General features: G+C 54.7%; 2 protein-coding genes across 2 annotated transcripts; one reads left to right on the top strand and one right to left on the bottom strand.

Moving 5' to 3' along the window:
- Positions 1 to 1,041: 1,041 nt before the first annotated feature.
- On the top strand, positions 1,042 to 9,330 carry TOR1A (torsin family 1 member A). The gene is made up of 5 exons (XM_047070901.1): positions 1,042 to 1,249; positions 1,735 to 2,000; positions 4,465 to 4,640; positions 4,738 to 4,865; positions 8,749 to 9,330. The coding sequence occupies exons 1-5, from the start codon at positions 1,072 to 1,074 to the stop codon at positions 8,997 to 8,999; spliced, it is 999 nt and encodes a 332-aa protein (XP_046926857.1). The 5' UTR covers positions 1,042 to 1,071; the 3' UTR covers positions 9,000 to 9,330.
- Positions 9,331 to 11,723: 2,393 nt separating this feature from the next.
- On the bottom strand, positions 11,724 to 17,409 carry TOR1B (torsin family 1 member B). Its single transcript, XM_047070890.1, has 5 exons — positions 17,174 to 17,409; positions 16,296 to 16,561; positions 14,713 to 14,888; positions 14,007 to 14,134; positions 11,724 to 13,694 (listed from the first exon to the last, which is right to left on the bottom strand). Exons 1-5 carry the CDS (start codon positions 17,370 to 17,372, stop codon positions 13,453 to 13,455), a joined length of 1,011 nt encoding a protein of 336 aa, XP_046926846.1. The 5' UTR covers positions 17,373 to 17,409; the 3' UTR covers positions 11,724 to 13,452.
- Between the last annotated feature and the right edge of the window lie 563 nt (positions 17,410 to 17,972).

Raw genomic sequence — 17,972 nt, 5'->3', positions numbered from 1 at the left:
ATGCTGTCATTTTCCTGAGGCACTGACACATGTTGAGATGAGAAAAGGGCAGGTGGGTTGACTTCTGGGCTCATTGTAGGTGTTGCAGCTAGAGGAGTTTGCCTTTGGAGTCCAAGCTCAGCCCTGCGTATATCCCTCAGGCCCCGAGCCTGTTAATCCTTCGACAATCTCTTTCTCTCGGAGCCTGTTTCCTCATCTGTAAAACGGAGATCGTTTTTCATTTCTATTTTTTTCCCTCCACTAAAATGAATGGTAGTGAAGGCAGGAATCACCTATGCCTTGTTTTTGTTTTTGTTTTCCCTTGAATTCCCAGGGTCTAGTCCATAACCCAACACATTGGCAATCCGCAACCCTATGAATGAATGAGTGAATGAGTGGAAGAATCCTTAGTCATCATGTTGATAGTATGTATCCTTCATATGATGCCATAAAAGTAGCACTCTACCCATGTAACGTTTCCTCCTCAACGCTCATAACCACCGTCTAATCAAAAGAAAAACATCAAATTCCAATAGTGGGCCATCCTCTGAAAGATTTGACCGAGTACTCCCCCAAACTGTCAAGGTCGTCAAAACCAAAGAGAGCTTGAGAAACAGTCTTAGCCGAGAGGAGCCTAAGGAGACATGAAAACTAAATATAACGTGGTATCTTGGGACAGGATCCTAGATCAGATACAGGGCATTAGGTAAAAACTAAGGAAACGCTTTAGTTGTATCAATATAGGTTCGCCAATCTTAACAAATGTTAACACATTAATATGTTAATACGGGAAATTATGTGGGAGGATATATAGGACCTCTCTGTACTATCTTCTCAATTTTTCTGTAGATGTAAAATTATTCCCCACCGCACCCCCAATTTTTTTTTTCATGGACTCCAGCGGCCTCCGTCTTTCACCTCCCGGAAGCAAGAAAGCGCCCCGCCCCTCACAAAGATGGTGGCCACAGCGGCGCGAGGAGACCCGCCCCGCACAAGGATGGCGGCCGCGCCTGGGAGGAACCGGAAGCGCGGTCTGGCAGCGGCGCGGGTCCGGGGCAGGCGCGAGAACGCGCGGGCGGCGCGGGTCCGGGTATGAAGCTGGGCCGGGCCGCGCTGGGCCTGCTGCTGCTGGCGCCTTTGGCGGTGCGGGCGGTGGAGCCCATCAGCCTGGGACTGGCCCTGGCCGGCGTCCTCACCGGCTACATTTACCCGCGCCTCTATTGCCTCTTCGCGGAGTGCTGCGGCCAGAAGCGGAGCCTCAGCAGGGAGGGTAGGACGGGGGGCGGGGGCGGGGCCGGGACCCGAAGCCGGAGCGGCCGGGGCGGGGTGGCGCCGGGCTCCCGGCCACGACCACGACCACGACGGACCGGGGTTGGTCGGAGACCCGAGCAGGCGAGCTGCGGCCCGGGCCGCTTCCTCCGCCGAGAGTTTCGCTCCTTCCTGGAGGGGCGGTGGGAGCTCGGCCTGCCGATCCGCAGCCCTTTCCGGCCGGGCGGTGCCCGGGGAGGGGCAGAGCTGGGGTGAGGGGCGCAGGGAATGGGCAGGGCTAGCAGGGGGAGGGCCTCGAGGCCTCCCGCCCTCCCCCCCGCCCCGGCCACCCCCGGGGGCCCGGTGCTGACGTACCTCCGCGTTTCACAAGGTGCTCCGAGAGCTGAGCTGGCCTTGCCGGCTTTCACGGGCGCCTGTAACCCTGGGCTAGATTTCGCCAGACACACGGACACCCCGTCCCTGACCGTCAGGCTTTGTTTTTCCCAGCGCTGCAGAAGGATCTGGACAGCAAGCTCTTTGGACAGCATCTTGCAAAGAAAGTCATCCTAAATGCTGTGTCTGGCTTCATAAGCAACCCGAAGCCGAAGAAACCTCTCACGCTCTCTCTGCACGGGTGGACGGGCACCGGCAAAAATTTCGTCAGCAAGATCATCGCGGAGAATATTTACGAGGGTGGTCTGAACAGTGACTATGTCCACCTGTTTGTGGCCACACTGCACTTCCCACACGCCTCCAACATCACCCTGTATAAGGCAAGAGCGGAATTTTGGAATCCTTCCTGGATGATGCTGGGTTTCCGGGGTTTCTTGGCTGTGGGGGGAACGCGGGAATTGCGTGTTGGAATGAATGAGCCGGGAAGACGGCTGCCTGCGCCTGTTCCCCTCTGAAAGGTGTGGACGTTCGGGGGAGTTTGAGGTGGAGCAGTTAATACCGTCAGAGCTTTGTGACGGTTGCTGGTGAAAACAGGGTCAGCATGCTACTTATTTTAGTAAGGGGAGTCGTGGGATTTTAGAGATGGACGTGATCAAATCCAAGCTAAAGATCATCGCGTCTAACCCAGGTCGTAAAAGAGGAAATGTTTCCAGAAAGGCCTGAGGCGGTTTAGCTAAAGTGTCGCAAACTGCTTTTACGGTTTAACTCGCTGGTAAACAGCCTGGACTTTGGCAACAGACACGCCTAGATGTGAGTCCTAACTCTCCCACCTGCCAGCTGTGTAGTCTCGGGACTGTCCCCTGAGCTGAGACCCAGGTTCTTCTCTGTAAGGCGTGGTTGTGAGAAATCCCTGAGCTCGGTCGAGCTTGTAACATGCCGCCTGCCACACGAACCTTCAGATTCGTGTCCACTCTTGTCTTTTTTTTTTTTAATTTTGTTAATGTTTATTTATTTTTGAGACAGAGAGAGACAGCATGAACGGGGGAGGGTCAGAGAGAGAGGGAGACACAGAATCTGAAACAGGCTCCAGGCTCTGAGCGGTCAGCACAGAGCCCGATGCAGGGCTTGAACTCACGGACCGCGAGATCATGACCTGAGCCGAAGTCGGCCGCTTAACCGACTGAGCCACCCAGGCGCCCCAACTCTTGCCTTTTTAACGCGTGTCACAAACCTGCAAGGTGAGCGAGGCAGATATTTAGCCCTCGCGCCTGTGAACACTTGTTTTCCCTTCTGCTTGGCTGAACGTCAGGGTCTCCAGCGCTCCAGGGGATCCTGGCACGTGAGCCTTGCAGTGCTAAAACTAGGAACATTCCAGACAGATTGTGTGATGAATGGGTGCTCGTAGTTAGCAGGCAGGTTCCACCACTTAATAGCTGTGTGACTTGGGGCAGGTTACTTGACTTCGCTGTGCCTTAATGCCCTCAGCTGTAAAATGGAGATTGCGATAGTAGCTGCTTTGATGGGTTTGGGGAGATGGCAATAAAACGTTATGTGAATAGTGCTTAGAGCAGTGTCTGCCCCTTAGCGAGTGCTCAGTATGTGTCGTATGTCGTTGCCTATAAATTGGAGTAGCAGAGTGGAAAAACCTTGGCTGTTGGAGCCTAAAAGCCCTGAGTACCTCCTGGTTAAAACAGTCACTTGCCTCACGCAAGTCACTTCACCTCTGCCCTGGTTCCTCCTCTGTAAATAGAGGCTGGTCCGTACCTGTAAGAGCAGAATTACCGCGGACGTTAGGTAAGGACGCACGGAACACAGTAGCCAAGCAAAATCCAAAATCCGAAGCAGTCAAGACGTATGTTGTAACATGCAGAGTCCTCAGAAAACAACTAATTCCTCCTATTCATCTGGGGCTCTGTGTAGGAAAGCACTACATAGAACCATACCTCAGATTTCTGATTAATAGGGTTTTTTGTTTTTTGTTTTTCCTTTATTGCTTAGGATTGAAAGAAGTATCTATGCTCTTATGGAATGTTTCTGTTTAGGCAGACTTATTTGCGAAACCTCCTAGGCATTGTTCCAGAAACTCAAGAGTGTTACCTCCCCGTGCTCATCCCAGAGCGTATGCTCTGGAGTTCTGCTGCGTCGCTTAAAGGAGCCCGTGTTCCTTACCGTCCCCACTGGGGAAAGGAAGCACCTAGTCTTAGGACTGATGGTCAGAACAGGTCACTTGGTCTCTGCCTTCTTCTTCTTCTTTTTTTTAATGTTTGTTTATTTTTGAGAGAAGCGGGGCGTGAGCGGGAGAGGGGCAGAGAGAGAGGGAGACACAGAATCCGAAGCAGGCTCCAGGCTCTGAGCGGTCAGCACAGAGCCCGACACGGGGCTCGAACTCACGACCTGGTCCAAACTCGAGAGTCAGGCGCCTAGCCAACTGAGCCACCCAGGCGCCCCTAACACCGCCATTTTAATGACAGAGACCAGCAACTCAATGACACAGCATCGTCATGATCTCTCACAGCACAGGAATTCTAACCAACCTGGGGCTTTGGAACCAGGCAGGGCACAGTTCAGATCCCAGCTCTCCCACATCCTAATTTTATAATCTTGGGCGAGATGACGAAGCTGTATGCCTCAGTTTCCCGATCTGTGAAACGGGTATGATCGTGCCCACTGCACGGAGGTGTGGGGAGGAAGCAAAGAGCTTGTGCGTGTAAAGTTCTGAGCACAGTGCCGAGCACACAGTAAACGCTCTGTAAGTGCGGCCGTCGTAGCACTAAGGCTCATGCCGGTTGTTTTCCGTTGCATCTGCTGAGAACTTCGCCTTGGCTTCTCCCCTCTGTAATTCAGGATCAGTTACAGTTGTGGATTCGTGGCAACGTGAGCACCTGTGCAAGGTCCATCTTCATATTCGATGAAATGGATAAGATGCACGCTGGCCTCATAGATGCCATCAAGCCTTTCCTCGACTATTATGACCACGTGGATGGGGTCTCCTACCAGAAAGCCATCTTCATATTTCTCAGGTAAGGCCAGGGCTGGGACACGATTGAAGCACTCCGGCCCCGAGTCCGTGGGCTCCGGGATAGAACCCAGTCCTCACTCACGGGAATTCTGTTGCAGCAATGCGGGGGCAGAAAGGATCACAGACGTGGCTTTAGATTTCTGGAGAAGCGGAAAGCAGAGGGAAGAGATCAAGCTCAAAGACATGGAACCGGCCTTGTCTGTGTCAGCCTTCAACAACAAGAACAGTAAGTGTGGCCAGGCCAGCCGGTACTGACCCCTCCCGTGCGTGATCCTGCGTCCCCAAGTCGTAGATTGTCAGCCTCACCGTCGCCTGGGAGCTGGCTCGAAATGCAAATTCTCAGTCCCTTCCCCAGACCTTCCGAGTCAGGATTTCTGAGCGGAGGCCGTGTTAACCTCCAGGGGACTCTCACACACTCTCCCGTTTGCCAAGTGCTCTTTTAAAGAAAGAGGGACACTCTTGATCTTCGAGGTCTTAAAGATTGGTTCCCGGTTTTCTTTAGTTTAATCCTTTTCCTTTGTAGAAGAAAAGCAGGTGGTTGAGCAGGGAAGGCCGCTGTGGGCGCCTCCGAAAGAGAGGACTGGTCCGGTCCCTCTTTCTGTGTGTTGCTCCAGAACTCTGAGGTTCTGTGCACGAGCATAACGGCCGAATGGCGGGTGGGCCCGCGTTCTGCACTCCACCTGCCCATTTCCTTTATCTTCACGGTGACCTCGTGGGGTGGAAACTGTCATCCTCCTCATTTTATAGGTGAGGAAACAGGCTCAAAAGAGAGCCGCTTGCCCAAGGCGCACAGCCTGCTCAGTGGCTCTGATTGCAGAGCCTCATCTTTTCGCTACCAAGTTCACGGCTTTTCCAGTGACCTCACACACCTTTGACCTTGAACCCTCAGAGGTGGGAAGTCCCCACGATGCAGAATGACTCACCGGGTAACCTGTGAGCCATGCGGGCGGACTGTTACCATTTGAGCCTGCTCTGTTCAGGTTCCTTCTTGAGCTTAGAGAGCAGAAGTTCTTTGAAACAGGAAATCGATAACTGCTGCAGAGATACTTGGACAGTATGGGGTGTTCATGGCCATTTGTGTAGCTGGAATATTACTGATGGAAGACAGGATATTTTGTAACATGTTAACTGGTTCTCTGGCGAGCCAAACAGCATGAGCACACGCAGCAGATGCCTTAGCCCAAATGCTTCAGCAAGATGAGGCCAGTTGCCTAGAACCCACATTGCGGGAGGTCACAAAGGGTCCCAGAGTATAAGCTTCAGGATGAGGCGGACCTAGCTCAGCCATTTACTGACTGTGGCCTCAGGCAGATGGCTGAACTCATTCATTCATTCATTCATTCATTCATTCAGCAAATACTGAGCTCCTACTAGGTGGCAGGCACTGGTCCCAGAACTGGGGACGCAACAGCAAACAAAAGCAAATCCTTATCCTCATGGAGTTTTATATCCTAGTGATAATACACCAGGAAATGTGTCAGATGATGGGATATCTGTTATCTGTATAGAGGCAGAGATGTATCTTCCTTTCCATCCCCAATAGGTAAAAAGTTAAGTCCATAAAGAGGGCTTGGGGGTGCTCGAATGAGGATTGGTGGTGGTTTTAATGGGGTGGTCAAGGACGGCTCACTGTGAGGGTGACATTTGAGCTGACCGGAGGACTGCGGGAGTGAGCCATGTGGGCACCACAGGGAACAGCATTCCATCAGAGGGAACAGCACACGCAAGGGCACTGAGGTGGGGGTGTGCCCAGGGTCACTGTGGCAGTCCAGGGTGAATAAGGGAGAAAAGGGGGTCGGATAAGAGGCAAGTCTTGGCACTGGGGGTGCTGGTCACGAAAGGCCGGGGGTGGGGGGGCAACGGGCAGGCCTTGGGTTTGACTCCCAGTGGAGGAGGGAGCTGCTGGAGTGTTTTGAGCAGTGACATGACCAGACTTAGTTTATCAGGACCACGCTGGCCACTGGGTGCAGCATAGACTAAAGGCAGTGGGGGCAGGGACCCCAGGCGGGAGCTGTGGCCTGGACCCGCGTGCTGGCAGTGAGCCGGGTGGGGTGACATGCTGTGTTGAAGGTCGAAACCCTCAGAAGGTGGAATAAGATTTCCTAAAGGATTGGTGTGGGAATGAGAGAGCCCCAAGTCAAGGGTCCGGCTTGAGCAATGAGACGGGTGGTCGTGCCCCTTAGGGGGACAGGCCGGGGAGTCGCAGGTTTGTGGGGCCAGGAGGGAGACGGGCGTGGACAGTGAGCAGGGCGCCCCTGCGGAGATGCGGAGCCAATGGCTGGCCGGTCCAGTGGGGTTCCAGCGGGGCGCTCAGGCTGAGGGGACCCACTGGGGAGTGGTCCGTAGATGGTTTGGAAAGAGACTGAGGTCATTGTTCCGCCAGAACGCTCTGGCTGTGGTCAGGTTCTAGTCCGGGCTCCGCCCAGACGTCACCTCCTCAGCCTGGCCTCGTCGGCCCACAATGGCAGAGTAGCCTGTCCTCCGCCCCATCTCGGTGCTCACAGCACCACCCCCCCGGCACTATCTGAAATCGTCCGGTTGCTGGCTTGTGGGGCCGTGAACCACTGAGGGCACTGGCCCTGTCTGCTGGCTGTGGGCTCTCCCGGGGACCCAGAGCTTGCCTGGCCACAGAGAGGGCCTTCAGGAAATGAGCTGTCCCACCCTGCTCGGCCATTGGTTTTGTCCTTTCCCACGGCCAGACTCGACCCCATCCAGGCACTGAGGTCTTTCCTGAGCACCAGTCGTGTGCAAAGCACTGCTGGGAAAGGAAAGCATACAGTCCGGTTGTGGCACTGGGCGTTACGATGAGAAACACGTATTTGGCCTTTGTCTCTGCTTCTGGCCCTGAAAACACTTGGAACTTCCTAAGTAATAAAGGTGTTTTGATATTCATAACAAACCCCCGTCAACCACATCTGAGTTTGCGTTAATGAGGGGACTTTTGGGAAGCATCTAAAGGGCATGGGGCTGGCTTCCAGGGGAACCAACCATGTGACTGGAGGGTTGGAACTTTCAGTCCCACCCCCTGATGCCGGGGAACCAGAGGGGGCAGGGGCTGGAGGTGGAATCCGTTGCCAGCAGCCGGTGAATTAATCAGTTGTGCCCATGTAATGAAGCCTCCATAAAAACCTGGCAGGTTGGGGTTCGGAGAGCTTCCAGGGTGAACACTTGGAGATCTGGGAGGGGCCTGGAAGCTTCCAGTCCCTTCTGCATTCCCTGTCTCTTCCATCTGGCTATTCATGAGTTGGGTTCCTGTACTGAGCTGAAATTGTAGCTCACCCAGCCCGTGTTGGAGAATTGTTTGGGGGTGTGGGAAAAAAGCCCACACGTTGGAATTGGCGTCACAGACCGGGATTGAGGCACCAGAGTTCAGCGGCAAAGCGGAAGGGAAACGGGTCACTTGGAGGAGTGCGGGGCGTGACCCAGCGGGTGCCGCATGGTCAGGAGGGGGTGCGTGTGTGCTGGGCCCTCCCGGGAGTCCAGGAGGGGACGTGCGTGGGTCACAGGGCGGGTGCAGGCCCCGCACTCGCCCTGGGTGAAAACACACGGCAAAGTCTGTGCCCTGCGGCCGCAACAGGGCACCGTCTTCACACTGTATCGCTCCGAGGGTTCCAGTTCTCGGTCCCCAGATGCGCCGTGTGGTCTGGACGTGCGGGCAGTGGTGGTAGGTTTCTGTCCTGTGGTCGATCCAGCCGCTGAAAGTCCAGTGAGTCCCAAGTTCCCCAAGTAGGGGAGTGGCTGGTCCTCTCCTGGGACTCCTCTCCCCTTGTGCCAGCCTGGGGACCACGTCCCTCCGCGCTCCGCTCTGCCTCTCAGCTTGTTGCCGGCACCCTGGGCTGGCGGGCCTCTCTCCCCTTCAGATCTGTCGGCCCATCGGAGAGGCCTCCCCTGAGCCCGAGGCTAAGGTGCCACGTCACCCCTGCTTTGCTTTCGGGGAGGCCTCACCGCCCGGTCTCGCCCGTGGGCACACCCCCGGGTTACATCTGCCCCCCGTGGACCACAGGCTCCACCTCCGGGTCCGGCACCCCTCGGACGCCCGGCGGATGTGTGTCGGGTGGCTGGGTGGGCAGGTGGACGATGGATGAACAGCACCTTTTTCTTTTTCCCAGGTGGCTTCTGGCATAGCAGCTTAATTGACCGAAATCTCATTGATTATTTTGTTCCCTTCCTCCCCCTGGAATACAAACACCTAAAAATGTGCATCAGAGTTGAAATGCAGTCCCGAGGCTTTGAAATCGATGAGGACATTGTAACCAAAGTGGCCGAGGAGATGACATTTTTCCCCAAAGAGGAGAGAGTTTTCTCCGACAAAGGCTGCAAAACTGTGTTCACCAAGTTAGATTACTACTACGACGACTGACTGCTTCGAGTTGGAGGAGAAGGAACTCGGCACTTGGCTCCGTGCCCTGGAGGAGGACAGAGCAGATGCTTCCTGCTGGACCGAACGGGAACCTTCCTGAGCAGTTTTCATCCACCGGGGCCTCCGGGCGTCACCCCCTACAGATCACGGACCTCGGAACAGCCCCAGAGCCTTCCGAGGCGGTGGCAGCGGCCAGCTCCCTGTCCACTCGTACGAGGGCTCATGATTTTTAAAAAAATCATGTTTTAATTTCAAGTGTTTCTGTTTCAAGGAAGGATGTCTAAGTTTTACTGAAAATGTGGTAACTTTATTTAAAATGTTTTTAACCTTATGAGAAACTTTTCAGACTCTATGTTATTGGCTTTACGTGTTTTTCGAAGTTCCCGTCACCATATCCTAGACACCGATGTCTTTACTGAAAAGAAGCCCAAGGCTGGGTCCTTGGCACACGGTCCCTAGGATGGCAGAACCGGGGACCAAGGCTGGAGCCGTGATCAGATCTGTCACAGGATGACCATCGCAAGGGGCAATGATGTGTTTGGATACAGGGAAAGTATGTAAGAGGACACACGTGGGGGGGCGCCTGGGTGCCTCAGTTAAGCGGCCGACTCTTGATTTTAGCTCAGGTCGTGATCTCGCAGTTCGTGAGTTCGAGCCCCGTGTCGGGCTCCTCGCGGACAGTGCAGAGCCTGCTTGGGATTCTCTCTCCCCGTCTCTGCCTGTCCCCTGCCCATGCTCTCTCTCAAAAATAAATTTAAAAAAATTTATTTTTTTAAATAAAAATAAATTTTTTTTTCTTTTTTTTAAATTGGGCCACTGAGGCCCCTCACAGATAAGCCTTAAGTACCCTCTCCCAGGGTTTTGATCTCGGTAACATTGTGAACATTCGCGAGAGACAGAGTTTCCTTGCAATAAAAATATTTCCAGCTTGTCAGCTGCCATTCAGCTTTACAAAGGAAGACCCCTCCCTGTTTTCCATTCCTGAATGAGCCGTGTGTTGTCTGGCAAGTTTTGCCATATTTTTAAAAACCATCCTCGTTACAGGTGTTGGTTGTTCAATGAGAATTCCCAAAACCTCTTAGGAGAGCGTAGCTGCCCCCTCCCCCACCCACCCACCCCGATCCTGAGAACAGTATTTTTACTTCTAACTACAAAGAGCTACCATTTTACAATAAAATGGTGTGTAATTTGCGAGTGCATCTTTATTTTTTTTTTTTCAACGTTTTTATTATTTATTTTTGGGACAGAGAGAGACAGAGCATGAACGGGGGAGGGGCAGAGAGAGAGGGAGACACAGAATCGGAAACAGGCTCCAGGCTCCGAGCCATCAGCCCAGAGCCCGACGCGGGGCTCGAACTCACGGACCGCGAGATCGTGACCTGAGCTGAAGTCGGACGCTTAACCGACTGCGCCACCCAGGCGCCCCTTGCGAGTGCATCTTTAAAGGAGACAAAAGCCCGCTCGCTGTAGGTCCCTGGTGCTTCAGCCACGAACTGAGACCTAAGAGGCGCAGTGCGGGCTGGAGTGAAGGCTCACGCGGGGAATCTGGATCCGTGCGGCTCTGGCTCTTTGCTCAGCTGCACCGGGGACCGCACCGTTGTGGGGTTCACGGAGCCCCCGACACCCAGCGTGGGGTTCAAGTCTCGAGACACAACCCCAGCCGAGGCACCAGGCGGGCGTACAGGGCACAGGAGACTAGACGGACCTTGGTGTTTGCAACGCGCCTGTGTGCCTGCTGGTGGGCGGAGCTCCTGTGGGGTGTGGCGCCCAAGCAGTGCTCACCGGCCCGTTTTTCTCAGGCCCAGAGGACTGGAGGGCCCCCTGCGGCCCCAGGACTCCTCTGCCTCTAGGTACCTGACCTGCACGGAGGCCCTTTAAGGGCATCCAGGCCTCCTAGGGACGGCTGCACGTGTTGGAAGGTTCTTGATGTGGATCAGAAGCTGGCCTGTTGTCCCGTCCCCAGGAGTCCCAGATGGGGCTCATCATTCTAAGCCGGCAGCCCCAGCACCTGGGGGTCCCTGGCTCGGGGAACACAGGGGTCCCCTGACTTAATTTGGCAAGTTCATTCTTTGTAGATGAGGCAGGACAGGCTGGAGCGGGAACCACTCTTGGCTGGAAACCAGATCCGGGAAATCCAGTCTCGGGACTTGACCACCTTCAACTGAGAGATGAGGGGACTGGGTGGGATGCTGACGAAGAGGGTTTGAACTTTCTAGAAAGTAGCTGACTTGTCCTCAGTCCCGGAAAGAGGATCGGCGTTAACGATTCACTGACAGACGGGAGGCCAGGTGCAGTGCGATCGAGCAGACCCTGGTTAGCTTAACTGGGGTTTCGCTGTTTACCAGTTCTGGTTTACTGATCTGAGCCCGGCCTGGTTCCAGTTCAGAGTGTCAGCACGGAGTCACGTTTCCCCCCCCTCCCCCCACCCCTCAATTTCCTTCCCATGTTAATTTCAGGAGAAAATATTTGCTAGGAATAAGTCCAGCCGTTCTTGGCATTTTTACCCGTGGAAATAGGGCGTATAACCCATCACCGAACCCCACGTGAGTGTCTCTGTTTGGAGATACCAGCCTTTAAGGTAAGTTCTGTCTGATGCAAAGACTACCCTCCAGCATGTCCAGGGTGTGGCGAGACACCCGAGTGGCCCGACAGCCTTTCTCCCAGGCTCCAACTTCTCAGGGTCCCCAAAGAAACTAGGGGAAAAAAAAGTCTGCAAATAACATGTCACATGATAAAATTTAGTCTTTATTTTCTCTTCAGTAGGTCAATTCAGGTCCTCGTCCGCATCCTACACAGGGTGAGGGAGGCTGGGCTGTGGTCAACCGTGGCCTCCCTCTTCAGGTGACAAATCAGTAACCGCAGTCCAAAGGTGGCCCACACGTGTCCAGGGAGTTGCGTCACTGTCAACAGGGAAGATCTCCGTCTGCCTGGCCAGACGCTTGCGGGGCTAGGAAAGAGATGTCACTGGGCTCCAGTTCGAGAACACGTACTCAAAATGTCAAGCCTTAACTTGGCATTTTTAAAAGGCTAAACGTGACCCTCCAGAAGGCCCTCCGGGGTCATGAAGACATTCGTTCTAAATTGTACACATAAATTCGCTGCACGTCGTTCTTATCACATGTCTGCAGGTGCACTGCAGTCATGACACGCACAATTCACACCGGCTGGAATCCGCCTTATTTCCCGGCGGCCAGGGCAGCCCAGCCTGGTGCTGCCATGTAGGGTGTCCTCAGATGACACCCAGGACCAGCCACTTTACACTGACCTTGTTTGATCCGCATCCGTGACCATGTCTGACCATGCACCTCGTAACAAAAACGCAACTGTTTTTGCTAAGAGTTTCTGATAAAGGAATAGATAATTATTCCATCTCGTGTCCTTTCCCATGCTTTAAAATGAGCTATGTCCTATACGTTTTTCTATCATCTAAGATTTGCGAGTAAAAACATTATAAAAAATATACAAATCTTCGAAAACCCTAGCGTTTCTGGTGTGCGATACCTAAGGCTTCTTTGGCAACGCAGAGCCTGCAAGCTGACCACTCAGTGGCCCGTGTCGTCCACGGAGCCTGAGCACGTCCCACGGATTCCAAATGGTTCTCTGGAGCAAAGTGACAGATTGGCCCACGCGTACATTGTAACAGACAAACGTTTCACCACGGGAACCAAGGCCTCAAATTCACAACTCACGGTCTCGTTCTGATCTCACCCTAGTGATGACATATGGTTGGGGACAAATCTAGTTCAGGAGAAGGGGGTACAGGGAAGGTGGGGTCGATACCAAATGACGGCAAAGGAATTCGAGGAGCCTGAGAGGCCACCTGTCCCGGTCTGCTGGAGAGGCCTCGGACGGAGACCCCGCACCGCAGGCAGGCCGGTCACCTGGCTGAGAAGGCTCGGTGTGCAGGCCCACATCGCCACCGGACCCCGTGCCCGAGGGTGCCACCGACTTTAACTGAAAATACTTCAAGCCAGTGGACACTCTCTGTGCAAAGGAACAGAGCAGGCTCTTAGCAGGTGCAAACCAAAAGCTCCCCGAATTGCGCAGGGGCCCTGGGACTCCTTGAGTTAGAGCAGCAGCTTCTAGAGCACCTGGAACAGGTGCTGGGGCGGGGGGGGGGGGGGGGGGGGGGCGGGGGCAGGGGGGAAGGGGAGGTCTCACGCACACAGCTGTTTGCAAGGCACTTCCGTCAAGGTCAGTAAGTGAGGGGAGGGATTTTAAAAGTTCATCTTCCACCGCAGTTGACAGATGGATTGCCGTCTGGTCCAAACTGACAGGCGCACTCACCAGATCGGCGTCTTTTCAAAACTCAGCTCTTAGAAACTTCTAGATCCCGAAAGTCCACAGGTGCAAATGTGCAAACCCCGAAGGAGTCTTCAAAGTGCTTCCGGAAGGGCAAGGCCCTCGCTTGCTGAGCTCCCGGGGGGGCCTCTTCCCCCGCCTGGATGAGAGGTCAGTGAAAATCCAACCGTGACTGCACAGTCTTACAGCCCTTGTCTGAGTAGATTTTCTCGCCTTTGGGGAAAAACGTCATTTCCTCTGCCACCCTGGTGACAATGTCCTCATCTACGGCGGACCCGCGGGCCCTCATCTCGGCTCGGACACACATCTTCACGTGTTTGTACTCCAGGGGGAGGAAGGGGATAAAGTAGTCGATGAGGTTTCTGTCTATCAGCCCGCTGCGCCACAGGCCACCTGCAAAGCAAGACACAGCTGGGTCCCCCCGTCTCCGTCACTGTCACCTGGCCCAGCTCACTGCTCCTACGGGGCCCATGTGGTTATCCCGACCCGCGGTACGTCCTTCGTGTCTTTACCCGTCGAGATTCTCTTCTCATCAAGGTGGGACAAGCCTGACAGAGGCACCGGTTGGCCACCCCCTGCTAACTGGCTTCTATTACAGGAGGCCCCAAGGAAAAGTCCCTACTTCACGGATTCGGTGGCTTCGTGGAAGGCTTGAAGAAAGAGGAGACTGTGCCGGCAGGGTCATGGGGAGCCTGGGGGACTCACTGTGTTTATTGTTGAAGACTCCGACGGACAGCACGGGTTCCAGGTCCTTCAGCTGGATGTCCTCCCTCTTTCTTCCTGCCCGCCAGAAGTCAAGGGCGGTCTTAGTTATGAGGTCCCCACCGGCATTGCTGCACGTGCCAAAGCAGAGTAAAATCACACGTTAAGATTCTGGGTCTAAATCAAGCAACATGTATGCTCTGAGGCTTAAACTTTTTTTTTTTTTTTTTTAAGTTTTTTACTTGAGACAGAGAGAGACGGAGAACAAGCGAGGGAGGGGCAGAGAGAGCGAGGGAGACGGAGAATCCAAAGCGGGCTCCAGGCTCCGAGCTGTCAGCACAGAGCCCGATGCGGGGCGCGGGCCCACAAACCCTGTGACCATGACCTGAGCCGAACTTGGATGCTCAACCGACTGAGCCACCCAGGCGCCACCCCCCCACACACCCCCCCCCCCCGGGCTGACTTTTTACCCTCAGAGACACGTGCACGTAATGAAATTGCCTGTTGTCAGCAATAATTTCATTCATTTTTCTCCCACCCGCAACTGCCATGCTGAGAGTAGCAACCCCAAAGTAACAGAAGTCACCAATTCACTTTTGCCAGGCACCTCTGTCCCTCGGCAACAGAATCCTGATGGTTGCCGGGGCCTCCTTCTAGCACTAGGAGAAAGAACGGCTTGCGTGCCCCCGAGAAATCCCCTCCCGCTCACCTGAGAAACATGAAAATGGCCTTCCGGTAAGACACGCCATCAACCTGCTCGTAGTAGTCTAGAAACGGCTTGATCGCGTCGATGACCCCGGGGTGCAATTTGTCCATCTCGTCAAATATGAACACGGAGCTGGCACACGCACTCACGTTACCCCGGATCCATCCCTGTAACTGGTCCTGGACCAGCCATCAAAGAAACAGAAGCTCAGAGGATGTGCCTGGAGAGGCACACGTGCGACCCTGTTCCTCAGGCTCCGAACGATGAAAAATCAGAGCTCTCTGGGATTCGACAAAGAGCTCTTGGAAACTGCCTCCCAACCGCCACTCACTGGGGAACAGCTTTTCCACAACTTTGTCTATAAAAAGTCGAAACTGGCAGATAGGTGCTAGGGTGTCCAACTGTTTTTTTTTTTTTTCTAACTCAAATGACGTGCCGGAGAGGACTTTTTAAAGGTACAAGAGGGGCCAAAGGCATGAAGAGTCATCAGTTCGCTGTTAACCCATCATTTCCACTCACTGTGAACTGAAACCTCAAGTTAATTTCACCAGACATACTGGGGAACAAGAAACTGGACTGAGGTTGGCACAGTGCCCCAAACCAATGCCTCGTACCGACGCGGCGAACGAAGGCAGTGGCGCTCCCCAGAAAGCACATGTTCCTGAAACAAAGATACCCAAGCAATAAACCCTCAACCCCCAGACACGAAAGGCTCCAGAGGCACCCTCACCCCATCACTGGATTCCTAGAGATACAACTCTTTATCCAAGGATTTGGAAAACGAAAATCCCTTCTTATTCTTTCTTTTTGGCAAGCTTCCCTGTCTCACGAACACCCACTTTCAATTCCTTGTCCCGATCAGTTTCTGTTTCTTATGTAGGCCCCCACCTAACAGTAAGACGATTAACCTTTACAAGGACGACATTCATTTAAATGAGAACCCTACCGGACAACTTATAAATTAAATGTACGAAGAGTATCTCAAACGAAAAAGTATCTCTTAGGATTCAGTTCTTCGAAGCTTTCGTGTGAAGAAAGAAAGCAACACCAAGGATTTGGATGGGAGGCACAAAGGGAACAGAAGCTGGGGCAGGGAACCCTCCAGTCTACAGCGCTAAACACAGAGTGCTCAATGCATATGCTGCATCACAGGGGAGACTTAAATGAAGCCGTGTCCAAACACATCGTCTGAGACCTGCTCCGCTCCACCAAGGACTGAGACGGGAATGCCGAGCACACTGGGTCACTGCAGAGCGTGGCTAGTGGGAGTTTGGAGAGCTGGGTTCAAGGGTCTGATTTGCCACAAGGCCAGAAAGACTGTAAGGAGCAGGTCCCCTGGCCTCTCTTGGCTCCACCTTTTAATGTAAATAAACGTCACCTGTCCCACTGTATTATTTTGGAACCAAATGAGGAAAAAAAAGTGGCAGGAGAGCTCGGCCAATGGCAAAGGGTTACCGTGGGCGAGTGTGCCTTAACTCAGCGGGACCCCGGGCTACTCCAAAGCCAAGAGAGGCAGCAGAGGCCAGAGTTAGTGAAGGTCGCCCCGACCAGAGTGGCCGGTGGACAGGATAACAGGATTCTCTTGCCTGGTACAGTTTTATGTGCTGCTCGTGAGGGAAGTGCAGAGTCGAGACAAACAGGTGGACAAAGTTACTCTTCAGGCCTTTTGAGTGAAGATTTTCAGCCACAATCTGGCTGACAAAATTCTTGCCCGTGCCAGCCCAGCCGTGTAAGGACAGAGTCAGCGGTTTCTTGGGGTTTTTATTGTTCTTGAAGCCAGCCAGCGCCTTGAGAATCACCTCTGTGGCCAGATGCTGCCCAAACAGCTTCTCCTCTAATTCCAGCTTGAGGGCTGCAGGAGCCAGCCGGAGAACAGAGAGAAAAATAGACGTTAAACAGGCACCAGAAAAGCAGCGCTTTCCCCAGCTGGCCAAAGCGGGAGGCACCTATTAGCAAGCGGTCCGGCAGGGTGTCTGCCAAACCCCAGGGCTGGCCCGGAGCACAGCCTCGGGTTGCAGAGCCACACGATGCCACTTCCAAGGAAATGCACTAGATGGATGTCCTGCTTAACACTCCAGTGTCTGACAAGGAAGCTGAATGTGTTCGTTCGTCCAAGGATTGGCCCTCTCTGGACTGCGCTGCGTGCTATTCCCCAGCTACCCCTGCTGAAGTGTAAGAAAACCCGGGGCCAAACGTGGGCTTTCTGGGCAGCCGCTGCACACGCTGCACATCTGAAAACTACTTAATGGGGCAAAGGGCTGAGCACGCTGCTTCCAGCTTCTTTCTGTACTCCCAGGGAATCCGAGGCATTTAAGAAGGAACTCAGGCAGAGCCCCCACGGTCTGCAGACTGTCTCAGCAGGCACGGCTTGCAGGGCGGGAGTCCGGACCGAGGCCCCGTCCGTCCTCCCTCCCGCCCCAGCTCAGGGTGAGCGCCGCGCCCCTCGCGGGCGGACCCGCCCTACCGGACGCGTTGAGCCGCTGCTCCTCGCGGCAGCACTCGGCGAAGCGGCAGTACAGGTCCGTGTAGGACAGGTAGCCGGTGAGGGCGGACGCGGCCCCGAGGGCGATGCCCACGCTGATGGGCTCGATCGCCGCCACCACGTGAGCCGCCAGCAGCGGCCCCAGCGCCGCCGCACGGCCGAGCCCCGCCGCCCGCGGCATCGCCCCGCTCACAGTCCGCCAACCTCTGCAGCGCGCTCCCAGGCCGCGAGGCCGCGGCCGGACTTCCGGCTGCGTCACTTCCGCCCCGCAGGCCCGCCTCTCCCTCGGGACGGCCATATTGGCGGGGGACTGGGGAATCTGTGTCGCCATCTTTGTGCGTGGCGCGAGAGGTGTCCCGGGGCTGGCCTCTCGCGAACCCCTCGCCTGCTTCTTCTCGTTTCCAGCCCCCACCCTTGGCTTTGTCATCCCTTCCCCTGGAGCTGTAATGAGCGTCTCCCATGTCGACCCACCACCTGCCTTCCTGAAACAGCTGCTCTGCGCCCCGGAGGTCCAGGCCCGGGCCGGGAGGCACCAAGACCGAGGCGCACAATCAAACCAGAAACCCGTCCGGTCGTTCAGCATGCGGCAAGGCAGGCCCTTTGCTGGCTGCTGGGAAGACAACAGTGAAGGAGAGGGAGTTGGCTCTGGCCCTCTCCGGTGTCCAGGCTATTGGGCAAGAGCCCGTACTGGGCGGTGGGAGAAACACAAGGGCCGTGGAGCAGGGAAAGCTTCTGTCTAAACGGAGAACGAAAGGAGTTAGCCCCGCAACAAGTGAGGAGT

Source organism: Lynx rufus, unplaced genomic scaffold (assembly GCF_022079265.1).
Source record: "Lynx rufus isolate CCGP_SWC_20201006 ecotype Redwood Valley unplaced genomic scaffold, mLynRuf1.p SCAF_10, whole genome shotgun sequence".
Classification (NCBI taxonomy): domain Eukaryota; kingdom Metazoa; phylum Chordata; class Mammalia; order Carnivora; family Felidae; genus Lynx; species Lynx rufus.
This window is presented reverse-complemented; position numbering and strand designations above follow the sequence as displayed.